Source organism: Uranotaenia lowii, chromosome 1, assembly GCF_029784155.1.
Source record: "Uranotaenia lowii strain MFRU-FL chromosome 1, ASM2978415v1, whole genome shotgun sequence".
Taxonomy (NCBI): Eukaryota; Metazoa; Arthropoda; class Insecta; order Diptera; family Culicidae; genus Uranotaenia; species Uranotaenia lowii.
The window spans coordinates 179,132,302-179,158,793 of record NC_073691.1 but is presented as its reverse complement, the minus strand read 5'-3'; the positions used below and the strand labels follow the sequence as shown (position 1 = coordinate 179,158,793).

The 26,492-nt window shown below is 37.5% G+C and overlaps 3 protein-coding genes and 1 long non-coding RNA gene across 10 annotated transcripts in view; 2 read left to right on the top strand and 2 right to left on the bottom strand.

Moving 5' to 3' along the window:
* The first annotated feature begins 240 nt into the window (after positions 1-240).
* Positions 241-1,633, top strand: LOC129738543 (uncharacterized). Its single transcript, XM_055729762.1, has 3 exons — positions 241-639; positions 712-1,169; positions 1,237-1,633. The coding sequence occupies exons 1-3, from the start codon at positions 425-427 to the stop codon at positions 1,413-1,415; spliced, it is 852 nt and encodes a 283-aa protein (XP_055585737.1). The 5' UTR covers positions 241-424; the 3' UTR covers positions 1,416-1,633.
* A 232-nt stretch (positions 1,634-1,865) lies between these two features.
* On the bottom strand, positions 1,866-5,068 carry LOC129738551 (transmembrane protein 192). Of its 6 annotated transcripts, none has more exons than XM_055729796.1 (5): positions 4,920-5,068; positions 3,752-3,882; positions 2,977-3,109; positions 2,632-2,911; positions 1,866-2,565 (listed from the first exon to the last, which is right to left on the bottom strand). In XM_055729796.1, the coding sequence occupies exons 2-5, from the start codon at positions 3,847-3,849 to the stop codon at positions 2,339-2,341; spliced, it is 738 nt and encodes a 245-aa protein (XP_055585771.1). In that variant the 5' UTR covers positions 3,850-3,882; positions 4,920-5,068; the 3' UTR covers positions 1,866-2,338. The 6 variants fall into 6 exon arrangements, with proteins under 6 accessions (XP_055585771.1, XP_055585747.1, XP_055585762.1 ...); XM_055729772.1 differs by lacking the exon at positions 4,920-5,068 and adding an exon at positions 4,140-4,429; XM_055729787.1 differs by lacking the exon at positions 4,920-5,068 and adding an exon at positions 4,173-4,428.
* A 4,922-nt stretch (positions 5,069-9,990) lies between these two features.
* Positions 9,991-12,139, top strand: LOC129739200 (uncharacterized). Its single transcript, XR_008735767.1, has 3 exons — positions 9,991-10,309; positions 10,397-10,947; positions 11,018-12,139. It is a non-coding gene; the product is annotated as an uncharacterized LOC129739200 (long non-coding RNA).
* A 5,246-nt stretch (positions 12,140-17,385) lies between these two features.
* The window catches only part of LOC129738525 (adiponectin receptor protein), a 36,781-nt gene continuing 27,674 nt past the window's right edge, over positions 17,386-26,492 (bottom strand). For both annotated transcript variants that reach the window (XM_055729748.1, XM_055729754.1), the window contains exons 2-5: positions 24,863-25,593; positions 24,599-24,786; positions 18,800-18,993; positions 17,386-18,739 (exon numbers count right to left, since the gene is read on the bottom strand). In XM_055729748.1, the coding sequence (XP_055585723.1) occupies positions 18,599-18,739; positions 18,800-18,993; positions 24,599-24,786; positions 24,863-25,593 (1,254 nt within the window). In that variant the 3' untranslated portion in view covers positions 17,386-18,598. The remainder of the gene's footprint in view (positions 18,740-18,799; positions 18,994-24,598; positions 24,787-24,862; positions 25,594-26,492) is intronic.

Sequence of the window (26,492 nt, the reverse complement as noted above, 5' to 3'; positions counted from 1 at the left end):
TCAAAAAGGACATCATAAAAACAGAATCTATAAAAGGTATCTCTTAAACTCATCAAACGATGAACTGTAAGCTTAAATAGCTTTATTGGAATCGTCAACTTTCTATTGTAAAATCGTCAATTTTCTATTGTAAAATTTTGAATCTATAGATACCTATATCTGGGTGAAACTGCATCGTATAACCCCTTCCCCCTAAAGTGATACGATCTTATGCCATATTCGTTTTCATCTGGTGGAAAGATGGTTGTGCACCAACTGCTGTCATCTTCATATAAAAAAAACGCTTTGACAGCACTTGGTGCACTACCGGTGCACCACCAGAATGAAAACGAATATGGCATTAGCCCCTGTGTGATTATACCAGTTGTCGACATGTTCTGTTTCATTGTTTCATCTTTGAAAAGGAACCAGGCAGTTGATTGCGATGGACAAGATCGAACGAAAGCAGGGTGAAGGTTCATCAACATTTAAAGCAACAGCGCATCCCCCATTTAAAGTACCTCCAAGGTCAATTGCACCAATAGCTGAGGCATCCAAGTCTCCCGACTCCTCGCTGTTAAGACAACAAAGTGTTCTGAATGAACCGGATAACCTCTGCGACGGGAACTTTCGGCCAAGCTTGTTGATCGTTAGTTTTAGGTAAGTCATACCATACCCTTACTGTGGTAGTATCATTCCGTTTAAATCCATCGTTTCGTTTTTGTTCTCTAGCATTCACTGGATTCTGTCGGGGGCAGTAACGATCGTTGGGCTAGTTTTTATCCTATGGCCACCGCAATCCACTGGCGATAGTCTTTGTCATCTCTATTTCGCCATTGTCTACTGGAGAATGGTATTCTGGATAGGGACATATGCCCAGCATGAGCTGATAAAGCCACCCTGCCAACGATTGATCAATCAGAACTTCTGTCTCTATCGGGATATGACCTGCTATCGAAAGGCTCCGCTCCAGATTGTATCAATTTGGAACACAATGTTGATCGGTGTTCAGCTTTATACGCATTCGTTGTTTGCCGTTAGCGATCGCAACCAGTCGATTTGTGCACACGTTGGTCCAGATACTGTTGTTGGCGCTATTTGGGATCACAAGATCACTCCTCAACTTTTTATAGTTTTGTTTTGTTTACTGGAAACGTTGGCACTTTCTTGTTTCTACGTACCCGCCATAAGTAAGTGACGATATAATTCCTCTCTCAACTGACTTTTAAAAAAGCTACAACTGCTTATCCGTTTCAGAGCGTTTGGTTAAATCTACGAAATTGCAGGAGGAAGAAGATTCGCCGAATCGTACACTCTCGAACCAAGACGATGTACCATTGAATCAACGGCTGAAGCGACAGGCGGAACAGGTCAAAATCCTGCGGATGACGACGTTGAAGCTGAGAAGGGAAACCCAGCGACTAGAGCGACTATAGCTTCACTTACATTTTGTGAATATCAATTTTTGTATTTTTCGAGTTTTGTCAAGTATCAACCTTCAACAGCAAAGGTTATGTGGTTGGAATTAATTATTTTCGCAATATAAGCTAGCGTCATTAAAGTCCCTTGAAAATGCAGGCAAGGGGTATTAAACGAAGAAGAAACTTGTGCAGGAACCTGCAATCAGGTAATAATAAAATTTCGTTGAAAAGAAGATTCAAATGTCTACAAAAATAACAATCATAATAATAATAAGCTCTCTATATAGAGAACTTCAGAACACCAGTTGAAAAAGTAAGTTTTTAATCAAAATACCTTGTAATATTATACTTTCCTTGGTTAAGCAAACAATCTCGTGGGAGGGAAAAGGGTTCAACGCAAAAGCACCGTTTAGAAATTGAACGGCTTTCGGCTTACGGATATGTTTAGCTAACAAACGATTCGAATCCATAGAAAACTTGGTGATCTATTTATAATGTAATCTACAAATTATTGTTAGAAAGCAAAACAACGCCTTAAGTAGACCAAAGGTGTTTTTACACACTCTGCTATCTATTAGGACTTTTAAAGTTAACAATTTTTCTTGAGCTCCCTGCTTTTCTGTTGCTTTCGAACCAATATTTAGTTCCCTCCCTTAATATTTTGTTTGTCTAATTTATTTTTGTTATTATCAGATAATACTTTGCCAATCGTTCGTTTTTCTAAACCTCACTTATTTATCAGTCCCGTTTTCTTTGATTCTATGATAAAGAAATGAAAATAAATTCTACACGAAAAAATGACTACAGAAAGTAATGGAAATATTTAGTCGAATATGTTATGATTTTGGATTGTTTTCAAAAGTAATAAAACAACAAAATAACTTAGTTTACCTTTCGATGTCGGCCCTCCTGAACCATCAGATACCAGATGTAAAATTCTATCCCGGGAAGGTGACGGTGCGCACTTGGGCATTCATTTGCATGATCTTTTGGTTCAACTTCAGGTTGTGATCCTTCAGATAGTTTATCAGGTCGGCCTGCTTCTCGAGCAGTTCGGTTGTGCTAAGACCATGCTGAGTTAGCCCCAGTGATCCTCCACTGTGTCCTCGGCATCCCTGGAGGGCATCCGGTGGCGCGGCTGCACGATTGAATCGAACAACTTTAGCTGCAGATGGATTAGTGTCATGAGATAAGTGTTTAGATTTTCCTAAAATATTTCAATTTTTCTTACCAATATAGGTTCCGTTGACTAGGGACAGGGTGAGCGTTTCCATCGAACAAAATAATGTAACGTACACGATCGGCGACAGCCAACCCACTATGATACATTTTTCGGCAAAGTGATCCCCATAGTAGTGTTGAATGAGCGCCTGGATAGCTAGCAGGAAGGTATTCCATAGAGAAACAATCTGCAGCGGGATCGACTTGTGCTTGGTCGTCGACCGGTGGAAATCGTGGTATCCATCCAACCGTAGCTGTTCATGTCGCCGATGGACTAGCTGATCGAATAGCTGAATCGATAATAAAGTTTGTTTTAGGGTTGTTGAAGCTCAACAGGTGATTACGGGGGACTTACGAAAGTAATCAACCAGAAGGCAGCGCGTAAGTACAGCATTATAAAGTAAGCCTCACACCGTCGACTATCTTCCCAAGTCGCTGCCAGGACGATTCCGGTCAACGAAATGCAACTGGATATCAGCAGATGAACACTGTAGAAACGGGGAAAAAAATTGTAGAAAAAAATTAAGGTAGATTGGATAAAAAATTCAGCTTTTAAATTTATATTTCTCGCGGTAGTAAAATTCGGTCTAAGATGGTGCTACCTATTAGGATTTTCGAATGATACCTATACTTAAATTTAAACCTAGATTTAAAAAATAGGTTTTAAGGGAAGAATGTCATATTTGACAGAATTGCTAATAATAATAGTAAATAGACAAGCAAATCTGTGTTTTCGTCTCATGATGGTGAATCATATTGAATTTAATTAAATTAACTTGATCCGCTCAAACCAGCTGTAGAGGAATTAAGTGATAACAGTCCGATAAAGCACTTCCATCCAACACACACTTCAAACTTAATAAACTCGTAGGGTAATCTTTAAGGAAGTACAAAAATATTACATTTCAATCTTCATAACATGTAAGTATAATATTGCATGCATTATTGGTATCAGAGGGATGAGTTCATCGATATCGCAAGCTTTTATCAGCAAGTGATAGTTAATAAAGACCACAACCAGGCGAAACCGTTTGTTTTAAAGATAAGAAAATACTTCGATGTTTTGAATCATATTTTGTGGAACTGATGGATGAAGTTCCCTATTTTGACCGAAGGCAAATAAAACTCACCTAAATGCTGGAACCGTCTTGAGCGGTCGAAAGCCATCATCGTCCTCGGTGGCCAGAATCGGATCCAGCATCGTGTGATGTCCCCCGTGGTCATCCATTCTAGTCGATGAGTCGTCAAAGAAACGTCCTCCCTGTTCGAGAAAAAATAATTGATAAAGAAAGAGGTAATAAAATAATTTCCAAATCAAAAGTAATAAGAACCATATTTCACTCAAGTACGGATGAATCATCGATTCTTGCCTTCTTAGGTGAGACTTTATAATCGTTGTTTTGATGGCGCAGTTATTGAACCTTCACCTATTTCGAATCAGGCATTCCAATATTTATTAGGTCGGAAACATTTCGGGAAAAAGAAGCACACAGAATAAACAATCGATTCCTTTCTTACCGTATTCGAGCCGAAGTTTCTAATAAGACTGACCATAATCTTCACAACGGGAACGTTCTGAGTGGGGAATTACTTTCCTTACTTGCTTTGATTGTTCAATTTTTTGTTGTCTATTCCTGTACAGAAGATGCCGAGCTCATGACTCGCGGCCGCTAATTAGGTGTGTACTCAAATATTTTTTTTCTACTTTTTTCTTCCAATTTCGTGGCAAAGCAAGATAAGCGAGGATGTTTTGATTAACCAAAATTAAATAACAAAACCAAACAAAGGTTATGTTTTCTTCTTCTTCTTCTTCTTCGTTTTAATGTTTTGGCCAGAGAACGTTACTCTATAACACCACTAACTTGACTATGACTATTTTTTCGTGTTTAATGTTGCCAATTATTTTTAGATTTTAAGTTTCGTTTTTTCAAGGAAAGATAGGACCTCTTTCATACGATTTTCATCGAAATCTCGAAATAGCTCGAGAAGATTAGTAAATTTATCCCAATCGTAGTAATTGCGTAGATGATTGAATTTAATACAATATAAGATGATATGTTCGCTTGTAAAGGGTTCTTCACAGAGATCGCAATATGTTGTGTCGTGAATTCTCATTATTCCGAGCCAGTAAGGGGAAGGTTATGTTTTGATAGGCTTTTTCGTTAGGTCGCCACACACACTGCTTTACAATCGCTATGAAAATTTGAAGCGTTTGCAGGCAGTAGCACTCATTCTTTAAGTTTTTTCGAATTATCTGAAAAGGAATAAAAAAAACCTTATAACAGGCGGGCTACTTACCTGAATCAACTATTGTAGTGAAGAAAAGAGGTTTATAACGTATTATACCGATTTTCCTTCAATTCGTCGTCTTGTTTGGGGTTTTCGGGATGCCTTTGCGCCCGTTTCATTCAAGCGTTTGGATAATATTTTATGAAATGCAGTGCTGCCATTTTGTATTTATTTAAATAGATATTCCAAATACGGTAGTTTGAGCAACATAGTCGAATGTGTCCGGACTGAATGTTTGATGTAAAAAATATTGTTTGCTTAAATTATTGGAATTTTTAAATATTCAGCTCGTTTTTTCTACTGGATTGTTAAATTTATTAATTCAACAGATGAAATCATCCATAAATAAAAACGAAAACTGTAAAATTTTGTTTAAAAATACCGTGGGCATTCTGTTCGATTGTGGCACGCATGGGACACATGTGCATTAAAAATCTGAAGCTGCTGAAGGATGGTCTCGCCAATTATGTAAAATTCAACGGTCAAGAATGTGGAGATTGCAAGGTGTGTACTGAACACAAACTAACTCGATTGCCGTTTAGCCATGTCAGAACGCGAGCTACTGGTGTTCTGGATTTGGTCCACTCCGATATATGTGGTCCGATGGAAGAGGAGTCGTTAAGAGGTCGGCGTTACTATTTGTCCTTCATCGATGACAAAACCCGCAAGATTTTCATCTTTTTTTGCGAACCAAGAAGAGCACGCAGAGAAAACTTGGATTTTGAAACAAAACAAAACTGACTTTGATTCTAAAAAATCATTTTTTCGATTCAATCTCCTGTTTTCTTTGAATCAATGAATTATGGTTTTGTTTCAAATAAATATTTTTTGAAAGAAAGAATCAATTTTTCGAATCGAATAATTTTGGACTTAGATTTTAAACAAATTCTTTGAATCAAAAGACATTTGTTCAATTGCATATTTATTTGGAAACAAAGTAAATTTTCTTTCAACCAAAGAAAAATGTATTCAATGCAAAGGAATAATTTCTTAAAATAAAAACTTCAAACTTAGAAGGTTTTTTGCATTGAGTAAGAAGAATTGAAAACGAAAAATCGGTTTGGCTGGTCGTGTGAAAATGTGGATCAGAGTTAGCTTAGTTAGGAGGATTCAGGATAAAGTATGGTAAGTTTATGTTAATTAAAGAATAAATATTGAAGATTAAGTGCTTGAAATTTTACAGGACCACGGACGATAGATGGTTTTCCAAGTCCCTGGATGCCTCAACCGAGGTGACACCGCCCCAATCCAGCGATCAGGTCCACGAAAATTTCAACCGGATGATTCGATTAAAGTGAACCAGTGTGTGACCCAGTGTTCCATTTATTTGTGAATAAAAATAAATTTTAAATTTGAAATCCTTTCTTTTTATTATTTGAAATTCCCAATAGGAATTTCAAAACAACAGAAAATGATGACTCTAATTGGAATAAATAAAAATGGTTCAATGAATAAATGCTTTTAAATCTAAATTAAATTACCTTGTGGCAAAAGAAAGCAACTTTGAATCAAAAGAAACTGTTTTTTGTTTCAAAGTATCAATATTTTGAATCAAAGATTTTTCAAAAGAAAAATTCTTTGAAACAAACGAAAATGCATTTGAAACAAAGAAATTTTTATTTATCCCAAAATCAAAGGAAATTTTCCTTTGTTTTCGCTGCACTTTCCTTTGAAATAAAAAATCTTTTCGCTGCGTGAGGGTTTACAAAAACTCAAGGAGTTCAAGTGTATGGCCGATACTCAAACCGGAAGGAAATTCAAGACATTGAGAACCAACAACGGCAAAAAATATCGCAACGCGATGTTCGAAACTGGGTTGCCAGGTGCCCAGATTTGTCTGTAAAACCAAGACTTTTGACCCTTCGTCCAGATATTGGTCAGACACAGATTTTGCCCAGATTTTTGCTAAGAGTGCCCAGATTTTACAGACTTTCAAAATTGAGTGATGAAATCAATCTTCATGTAGCGAATTTGATCCGTAAGTGCCTGATGAGACTGAATCTCGCTTGTATTCATTGGTATTTGACCAATCATTCATTAAACACTTTTTTTTTTAAAATAAGATCGACGTGGTACGTGGTAGGAAACAGTGTTTGTTATATAGTTCTGAACTCGAAAATAACCAACCTCTACCCAACACCCCCCCCCCCCCCCCCACCCCTACTCACACGCATTGCCAAATTTCTTGTTTTATTAGTACCAAATTCGTGATCTTCCTTATGCACAGACATACCCAGACTTTTTTTCAATATTGCCCAGATTTTTTATCCTAAACACCTGGCATCCCTGGTTCGAAACTCACCAGAACTGCCGCTATTCGCAAGACTGTCCCATATGCATTTTCGTCATTTTCCAGTTTATCTCAAAATTCGTTCAAATAGGGGAGAGTGGGGATACTTGATCCCCTTTTCTTATTTTCACCATATCTTTTTGGAAAAATTTTGGAACTCGCCGCCTTTGACATTTTCTGACAGCCTGTAACTTCAAGTTTCTATGCTCCAAAAATTAGAACGATACTTGAACCCGTCGACAAACTAGAAGCATTTTCGTGGGAGTAAAAAAATTGCGATTTTTCTGAAGCTAGGGGAGACTTGATCCCCTATTGAAGGAGACTTGATATTTTATTCAGGAAGCCCTATTCCTTGTATAAAAATCAAACAAAACCCCAAGATAGAATATTAATTGACTATTTTGGTCATGTTTGTTCTCATTTCACAATTTATAGCAGACATAAGAAGAAAATTCTATAACTTTGTCTCAACGCTAATAACATTGCATACTTAAAGGCGCCATTTTTTATAATTAAGAGAAAATTAATTATTTTTGCTCTTTTCTTCAGACAATTGTTTGATAAATATTAGTTTTTGGATAAATATTAGTAATTTCGTAATCAGCAATCATAACGATCAATTCAGTAGAAGAATATGCCGTTTGGAAGGGGGATCAATTGTACCCAACTCCAGGGGATCAATTATACCCATGATCAACATTTTAGAAAACTTTTTCTGAAAAAAGTTGAGAGTTTTCCATTACTTTGAAAATATGGCATTATGAAGTTCATTTTACGCTCGAACGATTGATACATTGGAACAAATATTTTTTCATAATTTTCCCATGTAAGGAACATTTTAAAGTGATGAAAAAAGATCTTCAAGTTACATTTTGTGAAATTTTTCAAACAAAGTTCAATTACTCAAACAATAATTTTGTTAAGATGTTTTAAACTACAAGAATTGTTATTTTGCTCATTTTGGCACATTTTTCTAGAACATTTGATCTTTGTAAGACATTCCAGTTTCAAGATATAGTTACACTCAGAAAAAAGATTTTTTATTTCAAAGGAAAGTGCCGCAAAAACAAAGGATTTTTTCCTTTGATTTTGGGATAAATAAAAATTCCATTGGTTCAAGGACATTTTCCTTTGTTTCAAAGAATTTTTCTTTTGAAAAATCTTTGAGTCAAAATCTTAATGCTTTGAAACAAAAAACAGTTTCATTCGATGCAAAGTTGTTTTCGTTTGCTACAATGTAATTTAGATTTAGATTTAAAAGGATTGGTTCATTGAAATATTTTCCTTTTATTCCAATTGGAAAAAATATTTTCTGTTGTTCAGAAGTTCCAATTAGGAATTTTGAACAATAAAAAGAAACAATTTACATCTTAAATTCATTTTTATTACAAACTTAACACAAACACTGGTTCACTATAATGGAATTAACCGGTCCTAAATATTGGCCTGAGGGCATTCTTCTTGGACCGCTCAATAAACTTCCGGAAGCAACTCCGGTCATCCAACTGGTGATTGCCGCTGAAGATCGGCCCGAAGATAATCAGACCGCTGGATTTTGAGCGGAATCAGCCGTGGTCCTGTAACAATGTAAAAGTTTATATAAAATCTTAAATATTCACTTTTTGACTAATGGATTAACACGCACTTACCATGGTATGCATTCCTCATCCTGAATCCTCCTAAATAGCTATCTCTGATTCACTAGTTTTGATTTTTAACACGACCGGCGAAACTTAATTCGAAATTCGGTACTTGCTCAATCCAAATTATCTTCTAAGTTTGAAGTTTTAACTTAAAGAAATTATTCCTTTCTGTTGAAAACATTTTTCTTTGGTTGAAAGAAAATTTACTTTGTTTTAAAAGACATATGCAATTGAAAAAATGTCTTTTGAATCAAAGAATTTGTTTAAAATCAAATTCCAAAATTATTCGGTTCAAAAAATTAATTCTTTCTTTCAAAAATTATTCATTTGAATCAGAACGAGAATTCATTGATTCAAAGAAAACAGGAGTTTGATTAAAAAAACTGAGTGTTTTGAATCAAAGTCAGTTTTGTTTTGTTTCAAAATCCAAGTTTTCTCTGCGTGTAAGGAATCAAGTATCCCCAGGGATCAAGTATCCTCGTTCTCCCCTACAGTTAGTTCTTCAATTTAGACTAAAAACTTCCATAACTTTGTTCTCAACATATAGAAAAAAATACCAAGTCATATGTCTGTCCCATATGAAATATACCCGCAAAGCTGTCCCATATGTCTATTTGTACAGAATGCTTCAAAATTGCTCGTCTAATTTACGTTAATTTTACAAATATTCATACAATGTGTGCGACAAATTAGCATTCATTGAAATTGCGAAAGTTAGACCAAATAAAACAGTACAGTGCAGTTAAAAATAAAAATCTCCATAACTTTTACATGCTAAGTTTAGCCTTATGGGTATATTCCATCAAACTGTTTTTTTTTTAAATTTCGCATGAAGCTTATTGAATTGTTCTTTGTAAACATGGAAAATAATCAGCTACAAAGCCATATTTTTTAGGTTTTTGTCATGCTGTTACTTGCTGCTTGGACTTTCATAAAATCTATTAAGTCATATTGAATTGATTTTTTTCATCAAATATTTGCATCCAAGATACTTTGCTGTTTCTGATTCAGCATTAATTTGATTTGAAGGTATTTATAGTCTTTCTAAAAAGATAATCGACCGAAACCAGTGCCGAAACTTCTTTCCAAAATATGATGGTACAGGTTGTTTTATTCATGGAACGTTGTTATTCATTTTATTTTAGACCCACTCAATTCTTACGATAAACTTTCTTAATCTTTGACTATCTAAACATGTCATAAACATCATTTCAAACTTATTTTTATCAGTAAACAACCAGTAAAGTGAATAATACAGCGCAGATAGAGAGAATCAAATCAACTGACAAACGAAATGCCAAATATGGGACAGCTTTGCGGGTATATTTAATCCGCATGCGAAGTATACTCGCAAGGCTGTCCCATCATTATTTTCTCCTCCGCATCAACAACTTCCAAATCAAGAACACATTGGACGAAATTCTACAACAATTATCTTAATATCTGTGAAAAAAGAAGTAGAAAAGGTAAAGTTTCAACCGAGAAATCCACGAAAGTTTATAAAAATCTTAAAAGCCGCTTTTCTCGGTTCGTTGTTTTTGCATATGGGACAGACTTGCCGGCAGCGGCAGAGAAGGAATCCGGAATCAAGCATCAAACAAGCGTCGAATATACCCCCGAGCGGAACGAACTCGCTGAACGAGTCAATCGCGCGACAGTCGAGCGCGCCAAATGTATGCTGTTTGAGGCGCATCTTCCGAAACCGTTTTGGGCAGAAGCGGTCGCTGCTGCTGTTTATTTGGTAAACAGATCGCCCACGAAAGGTATCGACGTTACGCCGGAAGAGGCGTGTTCCGGGCGCAAGCCGAACCTGCAACACGTGATAGTGTTCGGGACTACCGTGATGGCACATGTACCCAAGTGCAAGCGCAAGAAGTGGGACAAGAAGGCAATCGAATGTATTCTCACTGGTTTTGATGAGAATTCGAAGGCTTATACGACATCGCAAAGGACGAAATTTTCAAATCCCGATATGTTTCGTTAGTTGCTGAGGGCGAAATCAACCGGGCTCAATCAAGCGTTGCTGAAGGCAGAGGAGCTACCACGTTAGTCAGGTTGGACTTCAATGTGGTTGGGCTTCAGTGAGGTTCCTGTCATTCCCACGGTGACTTTTTTTTTTATTTGATCATAAGGATTTTAACACCAGGATGTCATTCATCCCTCCTTTCCCACAGTGAGGCGAAGCAACAGAGAACGGTTCATTTCTACGAGATACCGCAATTTTCAGCTCCATTGCACTGGCCTACCTTCATCAAAGTTCGCTGATGGTTCATCTCCGATGATTGAAACTGAATCGGAATCCGGGCGTATCAGCACTGCGTCCCCCTCGCCTTCGTCGAATGAACAACCAGGTGACAATGAGGTCCCAACACGGTTGATGCTCTGCGATCGGAGGCGCCTTACCCAAGTCAAGTATAATTCATTAATTTCCTTTATTTCAATTACTGGTTCCGATGTTTCACAGTTCCTGCCGAATGATCCCTTGTCACATCAAGAAACGTTGGCCCATGACGATGCCGAAAGCTGGAAAAGTGCGATGCCGGAGGAGCATGATGCTCTTATCTCGAACGGTACATGGGAGCTTTGTGACCTGCCCGCAGGATGAAATGCAATCAAATGCAAATGGGTGTACCGAACTAAGCTGAACGATGATGGCAAAATCGATCGACACAAAGCCAGGCTCGTCGTCAAAGGATATTCGCAGCGAAAGGGGGTAGATTACCAGGAAACCTACTCTCCAGTTGTTCGCTACGTTATCTTTTCGCACTCGCTGCACGCTGGGACATGAAGGTCGATCAAATGGATGCCATTACTGCGTTCCTTCATGGTGATTTGACGCAGGAAATTTATATGGAGCAACCACCATGCTTCATCGACGAGAACAACAGATCCAAGGTATGTCGTCTCAAGAAAGCGCTCTATGGACTCAAACAGTCAAGCAGAGTGTGGAACAAGAAGCTTGATGTCGCTTTCAAGAAGTTTGGCCTCCAATGTGCCGATTACGATCCAAGCTTGCACATCGAGGTTTCCGGAAACGATATCCGTGAATCATTTCATCAGGAATGCACTGGAGAAAGGCGAAGTTGCTGTGGACTACATCTGTACAAAAAAAAGCAAACTGCTGATGGACTGACCAAGCCACAGAATCGAGAGAAGATACATTTCTTTCAAAATGCACTCGGTCTGCAGCATCCAGAAGTTTGAGGAGGAGTGAAGGAGTTTTCCCATCGAAGCAATCAGGTTTTCTGAAGAACATTTGTTGCTATTAAGAATCAATAAAATTTTCATTATGTTACTTGCCCTTACGCAAGCCACATACGTTTCATTTTACTCTGCCCATTACTTTTCAATACATTTTTTGTACATCAAAATTTTTAATTGATCATTCATCGGAAAGTGCTTTTAGAGGTGGATAGTGTGTAGTATGCATTATGCCTATTTGAGTGTATATAAAGGAGCGTGTATGAATTGTACCTAATCTATCTGCTATTGTGTGAACGTGAGTGTACGCCGTACTCGGTCAAGCATTCATTGAGTAGCCAACATTGCTGGTGCGAAGGTGTGAGCAGCAGCGTCTGCATGTTGGGTGATTCCTCGTAAATAGCAAATCACATAATGGCGACCGTGACAGGTTTTCTAATAGTTTATTAGCCAAATAATTTGAACCTCATACCAGCAGGAATCACCCAACGGGCAGCGCTTTGTGAAATTGGCAGTGAAAGCAGTAAATAAGTTGCAGTAAATTGTGATTCTTCTGGGAGCGCTAGCGCTCCATTGTTATTCTTTGGTTGAAGTGGTGACTGAAAGAAAAACCACTAGTATAAGTGCTTGTTTTGAATGAAAGAAAAAACAAAGTTTGTGAAAAGCTTGATTGCAATAGCTCGGAGCGAGCAGAGTCGTATTGGTTTAGGCTCTGGTCGAGTTCAAAATGTAAGTATTTGCTCGGGATGAGCACATATTGTGGAAATCAGCTCGGGACGAGCATTTAATAGTTGATTTAAGCTCGGCACGAGCCTAGAATAGTTGAACTTAGTTCGGGACGAGCACAAATAAATGAATTTAGCTCGGGACGAGCACAAAAAGTAGAACTTAGCTCGGGACGAGCACAAAAGATATTGAATTTAGCTCGGGACGAGCACAAAAGATGTTGAATTTAGCTCGGGACGAGCACAACTAGTTGAATTTAGCTCGGGACGAGCACAAAAAGTAGAACTTAGCTCGGGACGAGCACAAAAGATGTTGAATTTAGCTCGGGACGAGCTCAAAAGATGTTGAATTTAGCTCGGGACGAGCACAAACAGTTGAATTTAGCTCAGGACGAGCACAAAAAGTAGCACAGAAAGAAGTGTTAGCTCTGGACCAGCACAAAAGATGTTGAATTAAGCTCGGGACGAGCACAAAAGATGTTGAATTTAGCTCGGGACGAGCACAAAAAATAGAACTTAGCTCGGGACGAGCACAAAAGATGTTAAATTTAGCTCGGGACGAGCATAAAAAAGTTTAATTTAGCTCGGGGCGAGCACAGAAAGAAGTTTAACTTTGCTCGGGATGAGTAGATAAAGTTGAACAAGAAGTCCAGATGAGCACAAAAGATGCTTAATTTAGCTCAGAACGAGCACAAAAAGTTAAATTTAGCTCGACATGAGCACAAATAAATGAATAATGCTTGGGACGAGACCAAAAAAGTTGAATTTAGCTCGAGAAGAGCACAAACGAAGTTGAGTTAAGTTCGAGTAGCACAAAAAAAGTTAAATTAAGGCCAGGAGGACTCACAAATGTTAATATTAGCTAAGAAAAAGTGCACGGTTCATAACTCTAGCCCAAATTAAGTATAAAAAAGTAGTTGTAAGCTCGAGAGAAGCCTAACGACTAACGACCGACGAAATTCGAAAGAAACGATGGTCCGATGTTGACAAATGATGTTGCCAGTAAATTATTCATTCGATCATGTACTATTTCATTATCTTATTCCTTTAGATAAATACTATCTCAGGATGGATGAACACAAAACGTTGAACTGTCTAAATTTTTTTTTGAAAATCGAGAGGGTTCTATTTAACATGACTTTCCTTATCTCTGGATAAGTCGATTTGTGATAATTTTATAGGCAATTTAATTTAGGTGGCTTTAAACAGACTTTAAACAGACAAAAATGGAAAGTAAGATTTAATTAACTCGTGGAAGATGAGTAAGATCGTAAAAAGCATATTCATGAAAACGGCGAAAAAAAGCAAGTAGTTACGAATCCTAGGGGCCTGATGAGGTTCTAACAATCTTTTCAAATCTCGACCAAATATAATCAATCAACCAGAAACCGGAAAGCGATTATTGGAAAGATAAAAACATACAAATAATCTAATAAAAGGATGATGCTCCAGTCAATTGTACAACATTACGTTTTATCCGTTCTTAAAGTCTGCTTCATTTAATATTGGAACAAATTCTTTTGCTCATTGTGGCGCTTCTAGTGGACGGATTTGGAAACTTTTTTCACCCACGTGTCGGGAAATTCATTACCTTTCACCATGTATTTATGTCATAACACCAAACGATAGCATTTTGTAAACAAACGCCATGGAAGCCGAACGGAGAGATCAAATTGTGCACAGTTTTCTTACGAGTACGAGTACGAGAATTTCTTCGAAACAGCAATGAATAATTTTTTTTAATTTTTTTTTTATGAAAGAGTAAAGAAAATGCTACATTTGTATGAAAAACAAATTATGAATTCGTTAATAAATGACTGAACTACACGCAATTGTTTGTGTTCCAATATTAAATGAAGCAGACTTTACATCCGTCGAACTTGGTCAGCACTTGGTCGTACAGCTTTCGAGCACGGATTCTGGCCACATTGTTCTGCTTCAGCGTCCGATTTGGCTGTTTGCTGGCTCGGAATGACCTTATTCCTTCCCGGAGACGAATTTGTCGCACCGTACTGTGAGCGGCCTGGAACTTATTGGGAAGATCGCGGTCTGAAAGATTGGGATTCCTCTTGACGGCCTTGATGACTTTCCCACGCAGTTTCCGGTCGACAGTTCCACTCCGACGCTTCGAATGCGGCTTCCGAGCCGTCGTCAATGTTTCCTTGTACTGCTTGATAACACGCCATACGGTATTTCTGGGCATTTCAAGCTGTTTAGCTAGCTTCGATGCCGACAACAATGGATTTTCAAGAAAACTGTGCACAATTTTATCTCTCCGTTTGGCTTCCATGGCGGTTGTTTACTAAATGCTATCGTTTGGTGTTATGACATAAATACATGGTGAAAGGTAATGAATTTCCCGACACGTGGGTGAAAAAAGTTTCCAAATCCGTCCACTAGGAGCGCCACAATGAGCAAAAGAATTTGTTCCAATATTAAATGAAGCAGACTTTAGGTCGGTGTCTATGTTTTCCTCCATCTTTTTAGGATGATTAGGTTATGCTGTCAGACGAGGGAGCCTTCTAAATTATGCACACATGGAGTATCCTGACTAGTCATTTCATTTTACAAAGTGATCATATTGTGAATTTAAATAAAATGTTTAGAAATGTCGCTGGTGTACTAGCAACGAAACATAGACTTCCGAAAATCTAGTACTTCACTTTTCTTTGTCGGAAGTCTTTCGGGAGTCCGAACTTCCAAAGTAAAATTTAGTGCTGGCACTATGATATGATTTTGTGATTTTGCTGTATTTATATTGTTTGAAATACCTGAGCACTTAAAAATGACCGCTAGAGATGAAACTTCTGAAAGGTGTTACTAACCCAAGATTTCTCGAGTGTGATGAATTATCCAATGGGAAGAAAATCCCATTAATTATTTTGCGTTTCGCTTAAATGTATTGGCATCATTTGGTTGGGAGCTCGAATCCTTGTGATAGTATTGCTTTTCAAACATAGGTATCATCTTTGGCATAGTGCACATTTCAGCGCATTTTCGACACAGAGATTTGCTGAACAGGCATTAGACTCTAGCGACCCAGGAAATGCAAAAATAATGTAAACATGAGAAATCAGCTGTTTATTTGGTTATTGAGAAAATAGCTAATTGACAAAAGAATTATCCAGCTTAGCTCAGACTCTTTAGATATGGAATATGGGAACATGAGAAATATTTACTAGCAATAAAGGCAAAATGGCAACGAGCGTGTATGCTTAGAAAAGTGGAAAAATGGATGCATGTAGGTATATGTTTATTTTCGAAAACTTGAAGGAGAAAGTTCTATCGGAACCCATAGTGACATTTGAATGCAATATGACTTAAAATTCAAATGATGAACTGCTTGCTTTTGCTACAAAGATATACAGGGGATTTTGGATGTCATTCGTGAAAGTTTAAACATCATGAGGGGTTTAGTTAAAATATCGTAATATTATTCCTAGCAGACTTTGAAGGTCACACAACTCAGCAACATAAGTATGTCACAGACAAAGAAAGGTGACCCATGGAACCAATCAATAGTGATCATGGATAAAAAAAACTCTGTGCGTCTTCTATAATATAAACCACTATATATAACTTTTAAAAATGCTTTTTTTTCTCTCGTTTCTTTTCCTGGGAGAAGAGGGAAGATGTGTAGTATGCATTGTGCCTATTTGAGTGTATATAAAGGAGCGTGTATGAATTGTACCTAATCTATCTGCTATTGTGTGAACGTGAGTGTACGCCGCTCTCGGTCAAGCATTCATTGAGTAGCCAACATTGCTGGTGCGAAGGTGTGAGCAGCAGCGTCTGCATGTTGGGTGATTCCTCGTAAATAGCAAATCACATAGATAGTTTAAATCCTCTCAGCCTTCAGTCGAAACCCCAAACATGTTTTTTGTCGGAAGGAATTCTCTTCATAGCATTCAGCAACTGTAAACGATTTCCAACCCCCAAGCAATCGTCTTAGCCAATCTTACAAACTCCCATCGGTTGTTTCGTGCATTTTCTTTTTGATAATTACATCGACATCAATGCTCAGTATACACCTAGAAGCACCTGCTGTTGCCTCCACGTTCATTGGACAGTCAGAATCACTTTGAAGTTACAAATTCTAATAAAAAATAATGAGTTATAATTCCTATCTTACTGATAAAAAATATTTGCCCTTTAGCATGGTCGTCGATATATGCAATGTTTTGTTAAGTTGCGCTTCTTGACGATAAATTATGTTAGTTTTCAAGAAACTTTTGAAATTGCAAAAAAAATTGTATGCAAGTCGTTGCAAAACTCGATTTTTTCAGCACTCGACGCAATTATTTAACTTAGCGAGCCTCGTTGGATAAATGTACGATTCGTGCTGAAGAAAACCTCTTTCTGCAATTTGTTGCATAAATAACTATTTAATTACTCCGCACTAAAATGTTTGGTTTTGAAAAAGCCTACTTTTTGTACCGAAAAAAAACAGTGTCGTAAAGTAGTACCTACTTTCCGATACAGTATTCAAAAAAGTGTCGAAACGTGCTACTTTCTCGGTTCAAATGTTCTTAGTTCGATAAACCGATAAAAAAAGCGAAATAATAGAGGTCAAGGCTTTCGAATATGTTAGAGATATAACTGAAAACAACACTACGTACTGTCGACAAATACTCAATCTGTTATTGAAATAACATGCAATTGGAGTTGTTTTTTTTTCTATTCTTCTCGCTTGATTTTTGTATTTTTTAGTTAGGTATGTTTATTTGAAGGTATTCCATCTGTAAGCAGACCTCTATTTTCCCGGTGCATCTCCAAATCTATTTCACGTTTAGTGTGTTTTGTCTTTAGTGTACGAATAAAATCTTATACATTGCTGGTCTATCTTCGAGTAGTTGTCTGTTTGTTATTTTTTTCTCTTAATGATCAGTTGCATAACATTATATTACTTAATCTGTAGCTTTTACTGCGCTTTTTTTCATTCATTTTTCATGAATTCATCGGTCCTGCTTTAAATTCGCCACAGTAAACTTATGAAAGAAAAAGTATATTGTATTGTTTGCTTATAGTTTTGCTTCATGATAATAAGTTGAAGTGAGTAAAACCAAACCCTTTTCATGCGATCATTTGTAATGGAAAGATGAAAGTTTAAGTAATTTGTAGAATAATATGTATAAGGTACTACACAAGACAATACTTATGCTGAGAAACATCAAGGATTGTTACACAGAAGGGGACATGGACAGGGATTTCGATGAAGTTCGGAGAGTCTTGTAACCCTTTAGATGACTTCGAGGACTGCTTTCAAGTTGTTTATTAAAACAGATACTTTCGGGCAGATGATGCCCGAGTTTAAGATTGCATTTTCATGGAAAATGTAAATCTTCTCATTGAATGATAACTGAAAGTTGTTTATAGCCTTTAGAAAACTTACTTAACGTTATATTGTGATGGAGCCAACATTTTTCATGAAAAAGCAATCCCACAAACAACATGATTCAGCCTGCTAAAGGGAATTAGTTAAACCAATCAAAGAGATGGAAAATCTTAACAATAAGAAAACTTTTCAACAAAAAATAGCAGATAAGGATTCAGTTTGATATCTTTATATATTAAATAGTCGACCCCCAAGGCCAGATCCTATAAAAATGAACATAACAAAGTTTGAGGTACACCATCTCTGATCGGTATCTACTTTTGTTTAGCTACTTAATATTGCGGGATCCGGAAGAGAAGGTGTTGGCAAAACATGATTCAAAAAGTGTTTAAACCAAAAAAGTTTCCTACCATCAGAACCGTTGTTTTTAGATACTGCCGCTTCTGCTGCTCCTGTGCCCATTGTTGTTTTATGCCAGTATCTGCTGAAGAGCCTCAAAAACTGATTGCCGGATGCTGGTGGGGGATGTCGCACTCTCCGACAGTAACCCGATACATGGCCATCTCGCTGATTCCGTGATAGTGTACGAATGCCGCCACCAATACCAACACGTGGAAAATCTGATGCGATTGAAACTGTAACGAATGCAACATGTTATTATAAGGTTCGCATTTGAAACATTCGTTATTTCTTACCCAAATATCACACTTTCCGGGGAACCATCGTTCCGGCACTCTCAGGGCGTAGAAAAGCGCTCCCAGAATGTAAAGCAGGCCCATCAGAATCAACCAGCCCAGACTAGCTTGAGAAATTTTGCTAAACCAACCCTCCATCAGAACGTAGTGTATGGCCGGGATGATTCCAGACAAACCGAAGCTCATGAAGACACCTGTTGAGGGATGATGTCAAAAAGTGGTTAGACTCATCTGATTTTCTTGTCATATTTATAGTTCTCATCAAAAAAAAGTCTCTGAGCATCTGTATGCGTGGTCTATTCTTGGGTCTAATTTATACAAGAATTGACTCAGCAAAATAAGGTCAAATTCAGTGAAAAAATGGCAACCCCATTCGTGATCTTTTAACCAGGGTGGGTCAGTAGGGTGGGTGCATATTGAGGAAAAGTAGGCAAGGGGTACCAAAAGTTTCTCATTGGTGGGGGGTGGAGACGGAGCGTTTTTTGACAGCGAATTGTTCGTCTACCATGCCTACGATTACGATTGCCTGTCACAAGATGGACGATTCCGTGCATTGGTATAAGAACACACCTGAGCATTACCCGCCTTGCTTTTAACTGTCAAATGGTTTAGAACTGCTTCAAATTGGATCCAAATCTGCTCTGAACCACCGCTTCGTCGGAAGCGGTCGAAATTTGGATTTAAATCGGCTGTTTGGACCGCGGATACATGTGCTCTAAGAGCATCTGTATTCGTGGTCTATTCTTGGGTCTAATTTATACAAGAATTGAACCAAAGAAATTAGATCCGATCCAATGAAAAAACTGGCAACTGCACTCGTGTTCCATTAATTGTCAAACGGTTTAGAACTGCGTCAAATTGGATCCAAATCTCATCAGTTTTGGATCAATCCTTCTACCAGCTCTAAAAAAAGTTGAGTTGAAACTCGGGTCGGAATTTGGGTCTAAACCGGCTGTTTGGACCACGGATACAGGTGCTCTAAGGGTTGCTCCAAAACTGATGAGATTTGGATCCAATTCGACGCAGTTCTAAAGCGCGTTTGAAAGTTAATGGAACACGAGTGTTCGTTTGTCCAGTTCTTGTATAAATTAGACCAAAGAATAGACCACGCACCGCAACCGCACTGGTGGTCCATTATACCAGTTTCAACTCAACTTTTATTCTTCTTTCTTCCAGTCGCCGATGCTATTTATAGCACGACTTGGAACTGATTTCTCGCAAGCTCCTGTTAATGGTCCAGTTACTGAGACTATGTTGACCAGCGGTATTCTTTTATACTCCGGGGAGTTTACAATCATTTATACTCCGTAGAGTTTATAAATTCTTCATATTCTTGTGTATGTATTACATTTTCTTGTATTCATTTTTGTGTCCGTAGACGTACAAAGCTTTTTCCACAACCTTCAAATGGGGGGGGGGGACAGTTCTAAACAATTTGACAGTTAATAGATCACGAATGGGGTTGCCATTTTTTTCACTGGATTGGATCTAATTCTGCCACTTTGTACTCTTTTTAATAATTCTACATTTTTTTACTTAGTTATTTTATTCTTTTAACCCTCATCCGTCCATAAACCCGTTACAGTCCATGGATTGGCAATTTGACACTCCTGACTAAAAACAAAATATTTCTATAGTTTCCCAACCGATTTTTACAAAATTTATAGTTTTGGAAACCTTGTAATGTAACTCAAACAATTTGACAATATTCACCTACAACACTTCAGTTATTCAAAGACTAAAAAAAATGAATCCGAAAAAAGAAAAATGCTTAGGAAACTTACATTTCCAGATAAATTTTGAAAAGTGGATTGAAAAGCTGACGTAATTTTTCACATTCTCGCAATTTTAGCTTATCAAAATACGAAACACAGATTTTTTGACAAATTTGTAAAGATAGCTGTTTTTCTAACTTTTGGCAATTTGCAATTTCTCAGATTTTCTTGCACTTCAATTCAACTTTGCACTGGATTTTGAGTATATTCCACAAGATTTTCGCAATAAATTTATATTCATCAGAAAGGAAATTTCATACCGATTCTAGGGGTGTAAGAAAATTGGCGCTACAATAATTTACACAAATATGTTCTCGCGTTAATATACTCAAAATCCAGTGCAAAGTTGAATTTTAGGCTAAGAAAATCTGAGAAATTGCAAATTGACTAAAGGATTGACAAATTGACTTTGAAAATTCGTCCAAAATTCTGTGTTTCGTATTTTGATAAACTTAAAATGCAAAAATATGCAAAATTACGTTAACTTTTAAATCCTTTTTTTTCAAAATTTATCTGCTGTGACTAAAACAGTTTTGACGGTTCATTGATTAAAAAGTACGTTTTGTACACCACTTTTTAACATTTTTTGTTGCCATGATCTTAAAAAATTTCAAAGAAATATATCCTTATGTGCAACGTATAGTCTTTATTCCGACGCATGTCTTTACGGATTTTCTTTTCTTAGACTTTGAATAACGAAAAACTGAAGTGTTGTATGTAGGTGAATACTGTCTGAAAAACATATTTAAGTTACATTACGAGGTTTCCAAAACGATGAACTTTGTAAAAATCGGTTGGGAAACAAGAGAGATTTTAAGGGAGGAGTGTCAGATTGAAACTCAAGGTCTGATTAGGGAGTTTGTTTTCCTGGGCTTTCGGGATGCTAAAAAAACTAATGAAGGAAAATTAAAGATTTCAAGAATGCATTGAGGGTCCCCGAAGATATTGTATTATTTGGATGCACCCTACTAAAGTTACAAGCCGTCAAACTTTCAATAGGGTCATATTGACACTCAAGAGTGGATTAGGATTAAGATGGCTACTGTTTTTTATCAAATCATCATCACTTTCCCAAACTCCAACTATGCTCCGAGTCACAGTCAGCGATCATCAGCAGGTTGATAACAGTCATTTTTAGATTCTCAATGAAAGCTAGCATATACTGTTTTCGTTTATTAGCAGTGGCAACCTAGTTATCCATGAGTTTTGCCCTAACTGCTGTCGTTGTGTTCGTTCATTAATTCAGAACCCACCAGTTTTGCCCGAGTTTTGATCCTCAAGCAGGCGGTTGCAACCCGTAGAAGTTGTCAGTGTCGGGATTGAACATAAGGGTAAATATAGCAACCATATATTTGCATCGTCCCGATTGACGATTTTGTTTGTTTATTCAGAAAAAGTTTGCCCCCGTGCCAGTGGAGAAAACGAAAACGGTAATAGTATACATTCAATTTCATTGGGTTCATTGAGATGATAGACTGCTAAAATTTCGCTCCAATGCTGGTTTTTGATATTTAACGGTTGTTATTACTCTTCTAACCTAGCAACAGCGAAATTTCTATACTATTGTTTTACAGTCAAGCTACTTGCGAGATAGCCAAAAAAACTAACTGCAACCTGTTTCAGAGAACAACTTACAGTCACGTGTGCATAAATGCAAATACAAATTTTGCTAAATATCACGGTACCTATTTTTTGTGATAATCAAAGACTTCAAAATGTCGATCACGAACTAAATAGCCCGTTGACATTCTCATAGTCGCTTAAACTCCTTCACTAGAGTAAAGAAAGTTATTGGGAATGCGTCAAAGCTATCAACGAAAACGCTCTAGACCAGGGGTGAGCAACGCGCGGCCCGCGGGCCGCATGTGGCCCGCGAGACCCTTTTGTGCGGCCCGCGAAGCTTTTTTCAAATTTAAATGCATTCACTTTTCTCAACATTGCATTGTTAGAAAAATTTATATCACTTGATGAAATATGAACTTATCTTAAAATTTCAAGATTGCCTGGTTTTATCCGGGTTCGCCCGGATATTTGATACAATATTTAGGAACAGTCCGGCCGTGCCCGGTTGCCCGGATTTCATTGAAAAAATAGCCGGATATTCCCCGGATTTTTTCACTTTATTTGGCAAATCAAAAAAAAAATTGTGTTGTTAAAATTATTATTACATATATTATTCAGCCAGCAAAACAATTATTTTAAGCAGATTTTGCAAGAATAATTATGAAAGGTTTTTTCTAAGCTTAAAATACTATTTAAAATCCGTTTATGAGTTTTGATGAAAAAAAAATTCAATTTCTTCTATCTTGATTGTTATTGAGTAATTTTTGGGTTGTGATAAAATTTGCTCAGATGTTGCCCGAATTTTCGGTTGTAAATTTCGAAATGAAAAGCCTGGATTTTCCCGGAACTTATCTGCATTTGCCCCACAATCATCAGGTTGTAAACATATTTTTTGCATTTTAAGCATTTATTATGTTCTGTTCAAAGGTATAAATGCAATATTGATTATTTGTGAAACGTAATATTGGAGTATTTTTTATTTAAAATACATTTTTCTTCATAATTTAACTCCTGCATCCTGAAATGCAAAATCCATTGAAGTGTCGGAAGCTACTCATGATCAAAGGAATTTCGAAGTGCGTTAGTGAAGTCGTTATTTTTGTTTCAAGCAAAAATGAAGTTATATGTGAAAAAGCATGCTCATCAGATAATTTTTATAAAACTTGTTCTATTCAATTCGGCAAAAAGGCTTGAAATATTAACAAAAAAATTAAACCAAAGCTTTGTGAATTATTTTTTATTTCAAAATATTGACATAAATTGATAAAGTTTAATAAATAAAGCCTGGGTGAACAATTTTAGATTTTTTTTATCAACATGAATCAGCCGGCATCAAAGTTACCGACAAAAATTATTAGTTCTTGGTGAAAACAATAGATATCTGAAATTCTGTGAATCGATCCAAAAGGTCTTTGACGATTATTTGTGATCTTTTTCGGAAATATTATTGAAAATTTAAATCAAACATCGATAAATTGAGTTATTTCACAAATAATTCGCATTCCACATTACCGAAGTCATATCATATCTTTAGAAATCCTATCCCAATGATATCTAAATAAAATTAAAAATTTTAAAAATATGGATGAAAAATCTAGAATCAAGAACGTAGTTTTGAAGATATTTGTTTAAAATATGTGAAATTGGACATTTTTCTGTTATTTCGACAACCTTCTTCAACATCACAATGAAATGATCTAATACAGAACTTCAATTTAAAAAACAGGGTTTTTTTCTATGCTTTAAGGACAAGTTTTACTTGTGGAACAGAATAACAGAAAATCAATGAGCGATTCAACGACAAACGCTAATAAGACTGCGATTTCTTTGAATATATATTTTTTAACACCGTTAGTTTTCACTGTGGTAAGCTCCAGAAGATTTTTAAATAGAACGGATGACAAATACTACCATAAATTTTAATAATAATGTTTTAAGAACGAATGTTCGCTAAAAGTACCTACTACTAAACCATTGAGAGAATTTAAAAAATGACAAAGATGCAGTGATGTACCTTTTCAATATCGGGTTTTTAAAAAGTCGTTTTGAATAACTGTTTTTAAACCCGTAAACTCTCTTTTCAGATTTATTTTCGCAAAAAATTCTTTGTAATAAAATTGACGTGAAGCTCTGCTAATTATATAAAAAAAACATTAAGTGCGGCCCGCCGACAAGATTTCAAATTTAAAATGGCCCGTTGGTTGAAAAGGTTGCTCACCCCTGCTCTAGACCGATATACCGCATGTTATGATGGCATACTTTTGGTTCTAGAAGTGATGGTGATATCGATCTATCAGTCGTTAAGCATCGCCTATGACAGCTTTGGGTAGGAAAAAAATGGTTTAATAGAGACACTCATAAACAAACATACAACTAAATTTTGACTTTAGAATGACCGTACAACAATTATGAAGAATTTGTCCTGTCAAGACAATCGCCTTTATAGATCTTATATACTTACCAGCACGTAACGGTCTCAGGTTCGGCTGGGAGAATTTGTCCCACAGGGAGGTAACGATCGAAGTTATTCCTAGCACGATGACAACCGTCAAGTAGATAAGTTTGTGCTTGTAGTGACAGTAGAATCCATAGTATAGCCACGGTACGAACGATCCCATGATCAGCAGCGCAATGCCGCAATAATCCAATCTTGAAAGCAACAAAAGAAAGATTTGATTGTTAATTACAAATGCGAGTGTGGCGAAAATTGTTAAAGGGTACGCACTTGGAAAACAGTTTGCCCACCATCTCCGAATGACAGCACAGCGTGTGGAACGCAAATGAGAACCCTAAACAAACGATTGCGCCGATGAAGAACGACATAAAGATCAGTTTCTCCTGGAGCTGGATTTCGAAGGCAGGCCTCGTCATAAAGTAGGTGGCCACCCCGATGAACATCACACAGCCCAGCAGATGGGTCCAGATGTTGCCAGTTTCGGTATGGATGCGAAAGATAGACTTGAAACATGCACTGAACGAGGGTAGCGGTGGCCTGTGGCCTTTGTGCAGGAAATCGTTATCCTGCAGCCAGGAGGGAAGGTTCTTGAAGTGGCACACCTTCCACGAGGCTTCCCATACTTTCCGCACGAAAACTTCGGCTTGTTCAGCGGCATTGTGGGCCAGCGCACCGAGATCGATCTCATCGGAAAGCACACCCGCCTTGAGCACTTCGGTCATTTCTGCCTCCAGAAGCTGTGTATCCTCGGGCGTCGATGGAAGCGGGCAGCCAACCCCATCGTCTTCCTCCTCCTCCAGGTCGTCGTCGTCATCGAGCAGATCCATATCCTCCGATGCAAGGGAATCGTCTTCCTCGGGGATCCAAACGCGACGCTTACGCAGAGTGAAATCGGTCTCCACACCGTCCACTAGTTCATCGTCTCCTCCTCGTCGCTGTACCGGCAGCCCCTCGATGTTGGCTCCCGGCAGCACGGCGTCCAGCTCGAAACGCGATGACATCTTCAAATGACAAAAAAAAAATCAAATTAGCTATTCGGAAGGTTGCCTAGCAACGGAATTTGCAGCTTATGTTGCTTTGTTTGTAATTTTCTATCTAACTGGCGATGAAATGGCTGCCGAGTTTTGATGAATGGTTGCTTTTGCAGATTTATTCTTTTGGTGTGTTCATACCCATCCCAGATTTTGTTCAGATGCATTCTACGTAGATTCGTACGATATTAAAGATCAAGGATATTAAAATATTAAGTTTTCTGACTTTTACAGTAAGTAGGAGAGGAGAGCGCGGTAAAGTGGGGTGATGCTCGTTATATTTTAGCGTTTTCGTTTATAAGCAAAGGCAACCTAGCTCTCCACGAGTGTCCAGAAGACCACCAGTTTTGCCCGAGTTTTGAACCTTAAGCAGGCGGTTGCATCCCGCAGAAGTTGTCAGTGTTAGGGGTAAGCATGAGGGTGAGCGTAGCTAGCAAGGAAGTTATAACACTGGTACCAGTGGCAACAAAAGCGCATTTTGATTACAAACCAGTAGTGTTATATAGCCTCCTGCTAAAATGAGAAGGGAAACTTAGATCCCAGCTGTTCTATGGACAAACGCAGCCAGCATGGCTGATTGTGAATTTTGAAAGATCAGATCACCTTCTATTCACAACCCTTGATCAAGATGTTCAACGTGAGTATCCAGAACTGAAGTTAAGAAACTGTCAAAATGTTCCAAATCCAAACACCAGGAGCGCTGCCGTAAATTAGGTATGTAGTACGTCTATATTGAGTGCAATTTTGGTAAATATTTATAACAGGAATACTGAAAGTTACATCTCCAGAACAGTTTAGTGGTGTAATTTAACTCGAAATTAATGTTTTCCAGTTCAACTAAGGTCCAAGGCCTGAGTGGGAACGCCAGA